The sequence below is a fragment of the Oncorhynchus keta genome, chromosome 21 (genome assembly GCF_023373465.1).
Source record: "Oncorhynchus keta strain PuntledgeMale-10-30-2019 chromosome 21, Oket_V2, whole genome shotgun sequence".
NCBI classification, from domain to species: Eukaryota; Metazoa; Chordata; class Actinopteri; order Salmoniformes; family Salmonidae; genus Oncorhynchus; species Oncorhynchus keta.
Window position 1 is genome coordinate 54,501,156 of NC_068441.1, and position 17,221 is coordinate 54,518,376.

The 17,221-nt window shown below is 38.8% G+C and overlaps 1 protein-coding gene across 1 annotated transcript in view; it reads right to left on the reverse strand.

The window, feature by feature from the left end:
• Positions 1 to 954: 954 nt before the first annotated feature.
• atp2b2 (ATPase plasma membrane Ca2+ transporting 2) overlaps positions 955 to 17,221 on the reverse strand; it is a 245,556-nt gene continuing 229,289 nt past the window's right edge. The window contains exon 21 of the mRNA XM_052474241.1: positions 955 to 1,728. Coding sequence (XP_052330201.1) covers positions 1,399 to 1,728 — 330 coding nt within the window. The 3' untranslated portion in view covers positions 955 to 1,398. The remainder of the gene's footprint in view (positions 1,729 to 17,221) is intronic.

Here is a 17,221-nt window from a genome sequence, read left to right on the forward strand (position 1 = left end):
CGGCCTTGACACACGTCTCATTTTTATAAACCAAATACATTTTTACACTTAAAGAACTCGCAGACCAACGATCGGAATAAAGCTGCCTTAAAGAAGCAATCCACTTCTCACCCACCCAATCAAATTAAAAAAACTATTTAAATAAAAACATTGGATAATGTACATTCATGCAGGAGCAATAATAAATGTTTTTAATTGAATCTATTAGGAGAAACAGTCATTGTTAATGTGAGGACGGAGAGAGGAGCGGGTTGTAAGTTTATGCTGTCTTTTCACTCACTTTCTGGTTCTCCTCTTCACTGCTGCTAGAAACATGGTTCAGTCAGTCAGCAGCTTGCGCACACACACACACACACACACACACACACACACACACACACACACACACACACACACACACACACACACACACACACACACACACACACACACACACACACACACACACACACACACACACACACACACACACACACACACACACACACACACACACACACACACACACACACACACACAGTACACACACATGTCCTGTGTGTTGGCTTTTTTGTGCTTTCTGATTGTATGTGTGGTATGATGTTTTCTCCAGGTACAGGAGGAGAGATTGCAGGAGACAGACCGAGGCAAGAGGAAGGTCTCCAAACTGCAGACAAAGGAGGTATCCAAAGAGACTGAAAGACAGAAGTCTCCAACCTGCAGTGTGGGAGCCACCAGGCTGCAGTAGATATCTCTACCAGGCTGCAGTAGATATCTCTACCAGGCTGCAGTAGAGCCACCAGGCTGCAGTAGATATCTCCACCAGGCCTCAAGAGAAAGCTCTCTATATTGCAGTAGAGAAAGCTCTCTATATTGCAGTAGAGAAAGCTCTCTGTATTGCGTTAGAGAAAGGTGTCTATATTGCAGTAGAGAAAGCTCTCTATTGCAATATAGAGAGCTTTCTCTACTGCAATATAGACACCTTTCTCTACCAGGCTGCAGTAGAGCCACCAGGCTGCAGTAGATATCTCAACCAGGCCTCAAGAGAAAGCTCTCTATATTGCAGTAGAGAAAGCTCTCTATATTGCAGTAGAGAAAGCTCTCTATATTGCAGTAGGGAAAGATCTCTATATTGCAGTAGAGGAAGGTCTCTATATTGCAGTAGAGAAAGCTCTCTATATTGCAATAAAGAAAGGTCTCTATATTGCAGTAGAGAAAGGTCTCTATATTGCAGTATAGAAAGCTCTATATTGCAGTAGGGAAAGGTCTCCAAATGGCAGTGAAGGAGGTCTCCAGATTGCAGACGGAGGTCTCCACCAGCCAGGCTGTCAGAAGGTGTTGCTAGAGGTCTCCAAGGGCTGCAGTGGGCTGGTGTCTTCAAGGTTGCAGATGAGGTCGTCACCAGCCAGCTGCAGGCCACTAGAGGGAGGTCTCCAGACTGTGCAGTGGGCTGGCTGGGCCGGAGGATGCAGCTGATTTACTGGTGGTGTCGATGGTGAGGTTGATGCCGCTGTCGACGGCGTTGTTGTTCTTGTTGGGGGACTGGGGCTGGCTGCCTGTCTGGGACTGAGGGATCATCCTCAACGCAGGGTCCTCTTCCAGGTCAGTGTCGTCTATCAGGGGGATGTGAGGCGTGGTGTCTTCTATCCTAAACTCTGGGTGGGTCATGAAGTTATGGATGGACGGTCTAGAGTCTGGTTTCTCAAGGCCTTCGTAGAGGGAGCTACGGAATGCGTTCACGACGCGAATCTGTGGTAGGGAGGGAGAGAAGAGGGAGGGAGGGAGGGGGAGAGTAAACACAGAAGAGCAAATAAGAACCGTCAGGAAGGATTGACTCTGGGAGAGGTAGAGAATCCTCTGAGAGATGGTCAGATAAAGTCAGAGGGGGTTAGGGAGGAGGAAAAGGAGGAAGAAGAGGAAGTGGAGGAGGAAGAGGAAATTGCAGTCGGTGGTCTGCTTTCACAGTACAGTACAGTATAATACAGTATAATATAGTATAGTACAGTATAATACAGTATAATACAGTATAGTACAGTACAATACAGTATAATACAGTATAGTACAGTATAATACAGTATAATATGGTACACAACTCACTGATCTGACGCGCACCTAAACAGAAGGTCATAGGCAAAACACAAGATCAATGTAACACTCATTGTATGTATAAACCAGGACCCAATGTGTGATATACCGATAGAGATAAGACACATTATACCGAGAGATAAGACACATTATACCTAGAGATAAGACACATTATACCTAGAGATAAGACACATTATACCTAGAGATAAGACACATTATACCTAGAGATAAGACACATTATACCTAGAGATAAGACACATTATACCTAGAGATAAGACACATTATACCTAGAGATAAGACACATTATACCTAGAGATAAGACACATTATACCTAGAGATAAGACACATTATACCTAGAGATAAGACACATTATACCTAGAGATAAGACACATTATAGCTATATAGATGCAACACGATATACCTAAGACACAATATACCTATATAGATGCAACACGATATACCTAAGACACAATATACCTATAGAGTTATATAAGTTAAGTCACTCTTTACCCATAGAGTTAAGACATGTTTTACCCATAGAGATAAGACACAATATACCCATAGAGATAAGACACGTTTTACCCATAGAGATAAGACACAATATACCCATAGAGATAAGACACGTTTTACCCATAGAGATAAGACACAATATACCCATAGAGATAAGACACGATATACCCATAGAGATAAGACACGTTATACCTATAGAGATAAGACACGTTATACCCATAGAGATAAGACACGTTATACCTAGAGATAAGACATGATTACTTCTTGAGATCAGACACGATATACCTATAGAGATAAGTCACGTTATACCCTAGAGATAAGTCACATTATACCCATAGAGATAAGACACGTTATACCCTAGAGATAAGTCACATTATACCCATAGAGATAAGACACGTTATACCCTAGAGATAAGTCACATTATACCATAGAGATAAGACACATTATACCTAGAGATAAGTCACATTATACCCATAGAGATAAGACACGTTATACCTCTAGCGGTAAGTCACCGTATACCTATAGAGATAAGACGCGTTATACCTAGAGATAAGACACCTTATACCTCTAGCGGTAAGTCACGCTATACCTATAGAGATAAGACACCTTATACCTAGAGATAAGACACCTTATACCTCTAGCGGTAAGTCACGCTATACCTATAGAGATAAGACGCGTTATACCTAGAGATAAGACACCTTATACCTCTAGCGGTAAGTCACGCTATACCTATAGAGATAAGACACCTTAACCTAGAGATAAGACACTTATACCTCTAGCGGTAAGTCACGCTATACCTATAGAGATAAGACACGTTATACCTAGAGATAAGACACGTTATACCTCTAGCGGTAAGTCACGTTATACCTATAGAGATAAGACACGTTATACCTAGAGATAAGACACCTTATACCCTAGCGGTAAGTCACGCTATACCTAGAGATAAGCCACATTATACCTAGAGATCAGACACGTTATACCTATTGAGATAAGTCACGTTAAACCTAGAAATAAGACACAATATACCTCTTGAGATCAGACACAATATACCTATAGCGCCAAGTCACGTTATACCTATAGAGATAAGACACGTTATACCTATAAGACACGTTATACCTATAGAGTTAAGACAATATATACCTATAGAGATAAGACACGTTATACCTATAGAGTTAAGACAATATATACCTATAGAGATAAGACGCGTTATACCTATAGAGTTAAGACAATATATACCTATAGAGATAAGACACGTTATACCTAGAGATAAGACACGTTATACCTAGAGATAAGACACGTTATACCTATAAGACACGTTATACCTATAAGACACGTTATACCTAGAGATAAGACACGTTATACCTATAAGTCACGCTATACCTATAGAGATAAGACACGTTATACCTAGAGATAAGACACCTTATACCTCTAGCGGTAAGTCACGCTATACCTATAGAGATAAGACACGTTATACCTAGAGATAAGACACGTTATACCTCTAGCGGTAAGTCACGCGTTATACCTATAGAGATAAGACACGTTATACCTAGAGATAAGACACGTTATACCTCTAGCGGTAAGTACCGTATACCTATAGAGATAAGACACGTTATACCTATAGAGTTAAGACAATATATACCTATAGAGATAAGACACCTTATACCTCTAGCGGTAAGTCACGCTATACCTATAGAGATAAGACACCTTATACCTAGAGATAAGACACCTTATACCTCTAGCGGTAAGTCACGCTATACCTATAGAGATAAGACACGTTATACCTAGAGATAAGACACGTTATATTAGCAGTAAGTCACGATAGAGATAAGACACGTTATACCTAGAGATAAGACACCTTATACCCTAGCGGTAAGTCAGATAGAGATAAGACACGTTATACCTAGAGATAAGACACCTTATACCTCTAGTAAGTCACTATACCTAGAGATAAGCCACATTATACATAGAGATAAGACACGTTATACCTAGAGATAAGACACGTTATACCTATAAGACACATTATACCTATAAGACACGTTATACCTAGAGATAAGACACGTTATACCTATAAGACACGTTATACCTATAAGACACGTTATACCTATAGAGATAAGACACGTTATACCTATAAGACACGTTAAACCTATAGAGATAAGACACGTTATACCTATAAGACACATTATACATAGAGATAAGACACATTATACCCATAGAGATAAGACACATTATACCTAGAGATAAGACACATTATACCTAGAGATAAGACACGTTATACCTATAGAGATAAGACACATTATACCTAGAGATAAGACACATTATACCTAGAGATAAGACACATTATAGCTATATAGATGCAACACGATATACCTAAGACACAATATACCTATATAGATGCAACACGATATACCTAAGACACAATATACCTATAGAGGTTATACCTATAGAGTTAAGTCACGCTTTACCCATAGAGTTAAGACACGTTTTACCCATAGAGATAAGACACAATATACCCATAGAGATAAGACACAATATACCCATAGAGATAAGACACATTATACCCATAGAGATAAGACACATTATACCTAGAGATAAGACACATTATACCTAGAGATAAGACACGTTATACCTATAGAGATAAGACACGTTATACCTATAGAGATAAGACACGTTATACCCATAGAGATAAGACACGTTATACCTAGAGATAAGACACAATATACCTCTTGAGATCAGACACGATATACCTATAGCGCCAAGTCACGTTATACCTCTAGAGATAAGTCACATTATACCTATAGAGATAAGACACGTTATACCTCTAGAGATAAGTCACATTATACCTATAGAGATAAGACACGTTATACCTATAGAGATAAGTCACATTATACCTATAGAGATAAGACACGTTATACCTATAGAGATAAGTCACATTATACCCATAGAGATAAGACACGTTATACCTATAGAGATAAGTCACATTATACCTATAGAGATAAGACGCGTTATACCTAGAGATAAGACACCTTATACCTCTAGCGGTAAGTCACGTTATACCTATAGAGATAAGACACCTTATACCTAGAGATAAGACACCTTATACCTCTAGCGGTAAGTCACGCTATACCTATAGAGATAAGACGCGTTATACCTAGAGATAAGACACCTTATACCTCTATACTATACCTATAGAGATAAGACACCTTATACCTAGAGATAAGACACCTTATACCTCTAGCGGTAAGTCACGTTATACCTATAGAGATAAGACACGTTATACCTAGAGATAAGACACGTTATACCTCTAGCGGTAAGTCAATATATACCTATAGAGATAAGACACGTTATACCTAGAGATAAGACACCTTATACCTATAGCGGTAAGTCACGCTATACCTAGAGATAAGCCACATTATACATAGAGATAAGACACGTTATACCTAGAGAGATAAGACACGTTATACCTAGAGAGATAAGACACATTATACCTATAAGACACGTTATACCTATAAGACACGTTATACCTATAGAGATAAGACGCGTTATACCTATAAGACACGTTATACCTATAGAGATAAGACATGTTATACCTATAGAGATAAGACACGTTATACCTATAAGACACGTTATACCTATAGAGATAAGACACGTTATACCTATAAGACACGTTATACCTAGAGATAAGACACGTTATACCTAGAGATAAGACACGTTATACCTAGAGATAAGACACGTTATACCTATAAGACACGTTATACCTATAGAGATAAGACACGTTATACCTATAGAGATAAGACACGTTATACCTATAAGACACGTTATACCTATAGAGATAAGACACGTTATACCTAGAGATAAGACACGTTATACCTATAGAGATAAGACACGTTATACCTAGAGATAAGACACGTTATACCTATAAGACACGTTATACCTATAGAGATAAGACGCGTTATACCTATAAGACACGTTATACCTATAAGACACGTTATACCTATAGAGATAAGACACGTTATACCTATAAGACACGTTATACCTATAAGACACGTTATACCTATAGAGATAAGACACGTTATACCTATAAGACACGTTATACCTATAGAGATAAGACACGTTATACCTATAGAGATAAGACACGTTATACCTATAAGACACGTTATACCTATAAGACACATTATACCTATAGAGATAAGTCACGCTATACCTATAGAGATAAGACACGTTATACCTATAAGACAGGTTATACCTATAAGACACGTTATACCTATAGAGATAAGACACGTTATACCTAGAGATAAGACACGTTATACCTATAAGACACGTTATACCTATAAGACACATTATACCTAGAGATAAGACACGTTATACCTAGAGATAAGATTACGTTATACCTATAAGACACGTTATACCTATAAGACACATTATACCTAGAGATAAGACACGTTATACCTAGAGATAAGACACGTTATACCTATAAGACACGTTATACCTATAAGACACATTATACCTAGAGATAAGACACGTTATACCTATAAGACACGTTATACCTAGAGATAAGACAAGTTATACCTATAGAGATAAGACACGTTATACCTATAAGACACGTTATACCTATAGAGATAAGACACGTTATACCTATAAGACACGTTATACCTATAAGACACGTTATACCTAGAGATAAGACACGTTATACCTATAAGACACGTTATACCTAGAGATAAGATACGTTATACCTATAAGACACGTTATACCTATAAGACACGTTATACCTATAAGACACGTTATACCTATAAGACACGTTATACCTATAAGACACGTTATACCTATAGAGATAAGACACGTTATACCTATAAGACACGTTATACCTAGAGATAAGACACGTTATACCTATAAGACACGTTATACCTAGAGATAAGACACCTTATACCTAGAGATAAGATACATTATACCTATAAGACACGTTATACCTATAAGACACATTATACCTAGAGATAAGACACGTTATACCTAGAGATAAGACATGTTATATCTATAAGACACATTATACCTAGAGATAAGACACGTTATACCTAGAGATAAGATTACGTTATACCTATAAGACACGTTATACCTATAAGACACATTATACCTAGAGATAAGACACGTTATACCTAGAGATAAGATACGTTATACCTATAAGACACGTTATACCTATAAGACACATTATACCTAGAGATAAGACACGTTATACCTAGAGATAAGACACGTTATACCTATAAGACACATTATACCTAGAGATAAGACACGTTATACCTATAAGACACATTATACCTAGAGATAAGACACGTTATACCTATAAGACACATTATACCTAGAGATAAGACACGTTATACCTAGAGATAAGACACATTATACCTAGAGATAAGACACGTTATACCTAGAGATAAGATACATTATACCTATAAGACACGTTATACCTATAAGACACATTATACCTAGAGATAAGACACGTTATACCTAGAGATAAGACACGTTATACCTATAAGACACATTATACCTAGAGATAAGACATGTTATACCTAGAGATAAGATTACGTTATACCTATAAGACACGTTATACCTATAAGACACATTATACCTAGAGATAAGACACGTTATACCTAGAGATAAGATACGTTATACCTATAAGACACGTTATACCTATAAGACACATTATACCTAGAGATAAGACACGTTATACCTAGAGATAAGACACGTTATACCTATAAGACACGTTATACCTATAAGACACATTATACCTAGAGATAAGACACATTATACCTAGAGATAAGACACGTTATACCTAGAGATAAGCCACATTATACATAGAGATAAGACACGTTATACCTATAAGACACGTTATACCTATAAGACACATTATACATAGAGATAAGACACGTTATACCTAGAGATAAGACACGTTATACCTATAAGACACGTTATACCTAGAGATAAGACACGTTATACCTATAAGACACGTTATACCTATAGAGATAAGACACGTTATACCTAGAGATAAGCCACATTATACATAGAGATAAGACACGTTATACCTATAAGACACGTTATACCTATAAGACACATTATACATAGAGATAAGACACGTTATACCTAGAGATAAGACACGTTATACCTATAAGACACGTTATACCTAGAGATAAGACACGTTATACCTATAAGACACGTTATACCTATAAGACACGTTATACCTAGAGAGATAAGACACGTTATACCTAGAGATAAGACACGTTATACCTATAAGACACGTTATACCTATAAGACACATTATGCCTAGAGATAAGACACGTTATACCTAGAGATAAGACACGTTATACCTATAGAGATAAGACACGTTATACCTAGAGATAAGTCACGTTATACCTATAGAGATAAGACACATTATACCCATAGAGATAAGACACGTTATACCTCTAGAGATAAGTCACATTATACCTCTAGAGATAAGACACGTTATACCTCTAGAGATAAGACACGTTATACCTCTAGAGATAAGTCACATTATACCTATAGAGATAAGACACGTTATACCTAGAGATAAGACACGTTATACCTATAAGACACGTTATACCTAGAGATAAGACACGTTATACCTATAAGACACGTTATACCTATAGAGATAAGACACGTTATACCTATAAGACACGTTATACCTATAGAGATAAGACACGTTATACCTATAGAGATAAGACACGTTATACCTATAAGACACGTTATACCTATAGAGATAAGACACGTTATACCTAGAGATAAGACACGTTATACCTATAAGACACGTTATACCTAGAGAGATAAGACGCGTTATACCTATAAGACACGTTATACCTATAAGACACGTTATACCTAGAGATAAGACACGTTATACCTATAAGACACGTTATACCTATAGAGATAAGACGCGTTATACCTAGAGATAAGACACGTTATACCTATAAGACACGTTATACCTAGAGAGATAAGACACGTTATACCTAGAGAGATAAGACGCGTTATACCTATAGAGATAAGACGCGCTATACCTATAAGACACGTTATACCCATAGAGATAAGACGCGTTATACCTATAAGACACGTTATACCTATAGAGATAAGACACGTTATACCTATAGAGATAAGACACGTTATACCTATAAGACACGTTATACCTAGAGATAAGATACGTTATACCTATAGAGATAAGACACGTTATACCTAGAGATAAGACACATTATACCTAGAGATAAGACACGTTATACCTAGAGATAAGACACGTTATACCTATAAGACACATTATACCTAGAGATAAGACACGTTATACCTATAAGACACGTTATACCTAGAGATAAGATACATTATACCTATAAGACACGTTATACCTAGAGATAAGATACATTATACCTATAAGACACGTTATACCTAGAGATAAGACACGTTATACCTATAAGACACGTTATACCTAGAGATAAGATACATTATACCTATAAGACACGTTATACCTAGAGATAAGATACGTTATACCTATAAGACACGTTATACCTATAGAGATAAGACACATTATACCTAGAGATAAGACACGTTATACCTAGAGATAAGACACGTTATACCTAGAGCTAAGACACGTTATACCTATAGAGATAAGACAAGTTATACCTATAGAGATAAGACACGTTATACCTAGAGATGAGACACGTTATACCTATAAGACACGTTATACCTATAAGACACATTATACATAGAGATAAGACACGTTATACCTAGAGATAAGACACGTTATACCTATAAGACACGTTATACCTATAAGACACATTATACCTAGAGATAAGACACGTTATACCTATAAGACACGTTATACCTAGAGATAAGACAAGTTATACCTATAGAGATAAGACACGTTATACCTATAAGACACGTTATACCTATAGAGATAAGACACGTTATACCTATAAGACACGTTATACCTAGAGATAAGACACGTTATACCTATAAGACACGTTATACCTAGAGATAAGATACGTTATACCTATAAGACACGTTATACCTTTAAGACACGTTATACCTATAAGACACGTTATACCTATAAGACACGTTATACCTATAAGACACGTTATACCTATAAGACACGTTATACCTATAGAGATAAGACACGTTATACCTATAAGACACGTTATACCTAGAGATAAGACACGTTATACCTATAAGACACGTTATACCTAGAGATAAGACACGTTATACCTATAAGACATGTTATACCTATAAGACACATTATACCTAGAGATAAGACACGTTATACCTAGAGATAAGATACATTATACCTATAAGACACGTTATACCTATAAGACACATTATACCTAGAGATAAGACACGTTATACCTAGAGATAAGACACGTTATACCTATAAGACACATTATACCTAGAGATAAGACACATTATACCTAGAGATAAGATTACGTTATACCTATAAGACACGTTATACCTATAAGACACATTATACCTAGAGATAAGACACGTTATACCTAGAGATAAGATACGTTATACCTATAAGACACGTTATACCTATAAGACACATTATACCTAGAGATAAGACACGTTATACCTAGAGATAAGACACGTTATACCTAGAGATAAGACACGTTATACCTATAAGACACATTATACCTATAAGACACGTTATACCTATAAAGATAAGACACGTTATACCTATAGAGATAAGACACGTTATACCTAGAGAGATAAGACACGTTATACCTATAAGACATGTTATACCTAGAGATAAGACACGTTATACCTAGAGATAAGACACATTATACCTAGAGATAAGACACTTTATACCTAGAGATAAGACACGTTATACCTATAAGACACGTTATACCTATAAGACACATTATACCTAGAGATAAGACACGTTATACCTAGAGATAAGACACGTTATACCTATAAGACACATTATACCTAGAGATAAGACACGTTATACCTATAAGACACATTATACCTAGAGATAAGACACGTTATACCTATAAGACACGTTATACCTAGAGATAAGATACATTATACCTATAAGACACGTTATACCTAGAGATAAGATACGTTATACCTATAAGACACGTTATACCTAGAGAGATAAGACACGTTATACCTATAAGACACGTTATACCTATAAGACACATTATACCTAGAGAGATAAGACACGTTATACCTAGAGAGATAAGACACGTTATACCTAGAGAGATAAGACACGTTATACCTAGAGAGATAAGACACGTTATACCTATAAGACACGTTATACCTAGAGGTAAGTCACATTAATAAAGAAATGTTCCAATGTGAGATACACCTGTAGAGGTAAGTCACATTAATAAAGAAATGTTCCAATGTGAGATACACCTGTAGAGGTAAGTCACATTTATAAAGAAATGTTCCAATGTGAGATACACCTGTAGAGGTAAGTCACATTAATAAAGAAATGTTCCAATGTTAGATACACCTGTAGAGGTAAGTCACATTAATAAAGAAATGTTCCAATGTGAGATACACCTGTAGAGGTAAGTCACATTTATAAAGAAATGTTCCAATGTGAGATACACCTGTAGAGGTAAGTCACGTTAATAAAGAAATGTTCCAATGTTAGATACACCTGTAGAGGTAAGTCACATTAATAAAGAAATGTTCCAATGTGAGATACACCTGTAGAGGTAAGTCACATTAATAAAGAAATGTTCCAATGTGAGATACACCTGTAGAGGTAAGTCACGTTAATAAAGAAATGTTCCAATGTGAGATACACCTGTAGAGGTAAGTCACATTTATAAAGAAATGTTCCAATGTGAGATACACCTGTAGAGGTAAGTCACGTTAATAAAGAAATGTTCCAATGTTAGATACACCTGTAGAGGTAAGTCACATTAATAAAGAAATGTTCCAATGTGAGATACACCTGTAGAGGTAAGTCACATTAATAAAGAAATGTTCCAATGTGAGATACACCTATAGAGGTAAGTCACATTAATAAAGAAATGTTCCAATGTTAGATACACCTGTAGAGGTAAGTCACATTAATAAAGAAATGTTCCAATGTGAGATACACCTGTAGAGGTAAGTCACATTAATAAAGAAATGTTCCAATGTTAGATACACCTGTAGAGGTAAGTCACATTAATAAAGAAATGTTCCAATGTTAGATACACCTGTAGAGGTAAGTCACATTAATAAAGAAATGTTCCAATGTGAGATACACCTGTAGAGGTAAGTCACATTAATAAAGAAATGTTCCAATGAGATACACCTGTAGAGGTAAGTCACATTAATAAAGAAATGTTCCAATGTGAGATACACCTGTAGAGGTAAGTCACATTAAATAAAGAAATGTTCCAATGTTAGATACACCTGTAGAGGTAAGTCACATTAATAAAGAAATGTTCCAATGTGAGATACACCTGTAGAGGTAAGTCACATTAATAAAGAAATGTTCCAATGTGAGATACACCTGTAGAGGTAAGTCACATTAATAAAGAAATGTTCCAATGTGAGATACACCTGTAGAGGTAAGTCACATTAAATAAAGAAATGTTCCAATGTTAGATACACCTGTAGAGGTAAGTCACATTAATAAAGAAATGTTCCAATGTTAGATACACCAGTAGAGGTAAGTCACATTAATAAAGAAATGTTCCAATGTGAGATACACCTGTAGAGGTAAGTCACATTTATAAAGAAATGTTCCAATGTGAGATACACCTGTAGAGGTAAGTCACGTTAATAAAGAAATGTTCCAATGTTAGATACACCTGTAGAGGTAAGTCACATTAATAAAGAAATGTTCCAATGTGAGATACACCTGTAGAGGTAAGTCACATTAATAAAGAAATGTTCCAATGTGAGATACACCTGTAGAGGTAAGTCACGTTAATAAAGAAATGTTCCAATGTGAGATACACCTGTAGAGGTAAGTCACATTTATAAAGAAATGTTCCAATGTGAGATACACCTGTAGAGGTAAGTCACGTTAATAAAGAAATGTTCCAATGTTAGATACACCTGTAGAGGTAAGTCACATTAATAAAGAAATGTTCCAATGTGAGATACACCTGTAGAGGTAAGTCACATTAATAAAGAAATGTTCCAATGTGAGATACACCTGTAGAGGTAAGTCACATTTATAAAGAAATGTTCCAATGTGAGATACACCTGTAGAGGTAAGTCACATTAATAAAGAAATGTTCCAATGTGAGATACACCTGTAGAGAGGTAAGTCACATTAATAAAGAAATGTTCCAATGTTAGATACACCTGTAGAGGTAAGTCACGTTAATAAAGAAATGTTCCAATGTGAGATACACCTGTAGAGGTAAGTCACGTTAATAAAGAAATGTTCCAATGTGAGATACACCTGTAGAGGTAAGTCACATTTATAAAGAAATGTTCCAATGTGAGATACACCTGTAGAGGTAAGTCACGTTAATAAAGAAATGTTCCAATGTTAGATACACCTGTAGAGGTAAGTCACATTAATAAAGAAATGTTCCAATGTGAGATACACCTGTAGAGGTAAGTCACATTAATAAAGAAATGTTCCAATGTGAGATACACCTGTAGAGGTAAGTCACATTAATAAAGAAATGTTCCAATGTGAGATACACCTGTAGAGGTAAGTCACATTAAATAAAGAAATGTTCCAATGTGTCACGCCCTGGTCGTAGTATTTTGTGTTTTTCGTCATATATTTGGTCAGGCCAGGGTGTGACATGGGTTTTTGTATGTGGTGTGTAGATCGTGGGATTTTAGCTTAGTGGGGTGTTCTAGGTTAGTCTATGGCTGTCTGAAGTGGTTCTCAATCAGAGGCAGGTGTTTATCGTTGTCTCTGATTGGGAACCATATTTAGGCAGCCATATTCTTTGGTTGTATTGTGGGTGATTGTCCTGAGTGTCTTGATGTCCTTGTGCTGTGTTAGTTGACACAAGTATAGGCTGTTTTCGGGTTTCGTTTATTGTTTTGTAGTGTTTGTGTTTATTCGTGTTTACGTTGTTTGATTAAACATGGATCGCAATATACACGCTGCAGTTTGGTCCGACTCTCCTTCACCATATGAAAAACCGTGACAGAATCACCCACCACAGGACCAAGCAGTGTGTCAACAGGCAGGAGCAGCCCAAAGAGGAGAAGCGGAATAAGGATTTCTGGACATGGGAGGAAATCCTCGACGGGAGAGGACCCTGGGCTAAACCAGGGGGAGTGTAGCCGCCCAAAGGAGGAACTAGAGGCGGAAAAGCGGAGAGGCGCTGGTATGAGGAGGCAGCACGGCGACGCGGATGGAAGCCCGCGAATCAGCCCCAAAAATGTATTGGGGGCTTACAGGGAGTATGGCTATGCCAGGTAGGAGACCTGCGCAAACTCCCTGTGCTTACCGGGGCTAGAAAGACCGGGCAGGCACCGTGTTATGCAGTGGTGCGCACGGTGTTCCCAGTGCGGGTGCATAGCCCGGTGCAGTATATTCCAGCTCCGTGTATCGGCCGGGCTAGATTGAGCGTCGAGCCAAATGCCATGAAGCCGGCTCTACGCATCTGGTCCCCAGTGCGTCTTCTTGGGCCGGCTTACATGGCACCAGCCTTGCGCTCGGTGTCTCCTGTTCGCCTACATAGCCCAGTGCGGGCTATTCCACCTCGCCGCACTGGCAGGGCGACCGAGAGTATTCAACCAGGTAAGGTTGGGCAGGCTCGGTGCTCAAGAGCTCCAGTGCGCCTGCACGTTCCGGTCTATCCAGTACCACCTCCACACCCCAGCCCTCCGGTAGCAGCTCCCCGCACCAGGCTTCCTGTGCGTGTCCTCGGCCCAGTACCACCAGTGCCAGCACCACGCATCAGGCCTACAGTGCGCCTCGCCTCTCCTGCGCTGTCGGAGTCTCCCGCCTCTCCAGCGCTGTCGGAGCCTTTCTCCTCTCCTGCGCTACCGGAGTCTCCTGTCTGTTCAGCGCAGTCAGAGCTGCCAGCCTGCATGGAGCAGTCAGAGCTGTCAGTCTGCATGAAGCAGCCAGAGATGTCAGTCTGCATGAAGCAGCCAGAGCTGTCAGTCTGCAAGGAGCTGCCAGTCTGCAAGGAGCTGCCAGTCTGCAAGGAGCTGCCAGTCTGCATGGAGCAGTCAGAGCTGCCAGCCTGCATGGAGCAGTCAGAGCTGTCAGTCTGCATGAAGCAGCCAGAGATGTCAGTCTGCATGAAGCAGCCAGATATGTCCGTCTGCAAGGAGCTGTCAGTCTGCAAGGAGCTGCCAGTCTGCAAGGAGCTGCCAGTCTGCAAGGAGCAGCCAGATTCTTCCAGATCTGCCAGTCAGCCAGGCTCTTCCAGATCTGCCAGTCAACCAGACTCTTCCAGATCTGCCAGTCAGCCAGACTCTTTCAGATCTGCCAGTCAGCCGGGATCTGCCAGAACTGCCAGTCAGCCAGGATCTGCCAGTCGGCCAGGATCCGCCAGTCAGCCAGGATCTGCCAGTCAGCCAGGATCTGGTGGATTCATCAACCTGCCTGAGCTTCCTCTCACTCCTGAGCTTCCTTTCACTCCTGAGCTTCCTTTCACTCCTGAGCTTCCTTTCACTCCTGAGCTTCCTTTCACTCCAGAGCTTCCTTTCACTCCCGAGCTTCCTTTCACTCCCGAGCTTCCTTTCACTCCCGAGCTTCCCCTCAGTCCCGAGCTTCCCCTCAGTCCCGAGCTTCACCTCAGTCCCGATCTGCTCCTCAGTCTAGTGGGGTTCAGGGTGAGGAATACTAGGCCATGGTTGGCAAGAGGGTGGACTATCTAGGGACGCAAGGAGAGGGGACTAAGACATTTACTGAGTGGGGTCCACGTCCCGCGCCGGAGCCGCCACCATGGACAGACGCCCACCCGGACCCTCCCTATTGATTTGAGGTGCGTTCGGGAGTCCGCACCTTAGGGGTGGGGTTCTGTCACGCCCTGGTCATAGTATTTTGTGTTTTTCTTCATATATTTGGTCAGGCCAGGGTGTGACATGGGTTTTTGTATGTGGTGTGTAGATAGTGGGATTGTAGCTTAGTGGGGTGTTCTAGGTTAGTCTATGGCTGTCTGAAGTGGTTCTCAATCAGAGGCAGGTGTTTATCGTTGTCTCTGATTGGGAACCATATTTAGGCAGCCATATTCTTTGGTTGTATTGTGGGTGATTGTCCTGAGTGTCTTGATGTCCTTGTGCTGTGTTAGTTGACACAAGTATAGGCTGTTTTCGGGTTTCGTTTATTGTTTTGTAGTGTTTGTGTTTATTCGTGTTTACGTTGTTTGATTAAACATGGATCGCAATATACACGCTGCAGTTTGGTCCGACTCTCCTTCACCATATGAAAACCGTGACACAATATGAGATACACCTGTAGAGGTAAGTCACGTTAATAAAGAAATGTTCCAATGTGAGATACACCTGTAGAGGTAAGTCACGTTAATAAAGAAATGTTCCAATGTGAGATACACCTGTAGAGGTAAGTCACATTAATAAAGAAATGTTCCAATGTGAGATACACCTGTAGAGGTAAGTCACGTTAATAAAGAAATGTTCCAATGTGAGATACACCTGTAGAGGTAAGTCACGTTAATAAAGAAATGTTCCAATGTGAGATACACCTGTAGAGGTAAGTCACATTAATAAA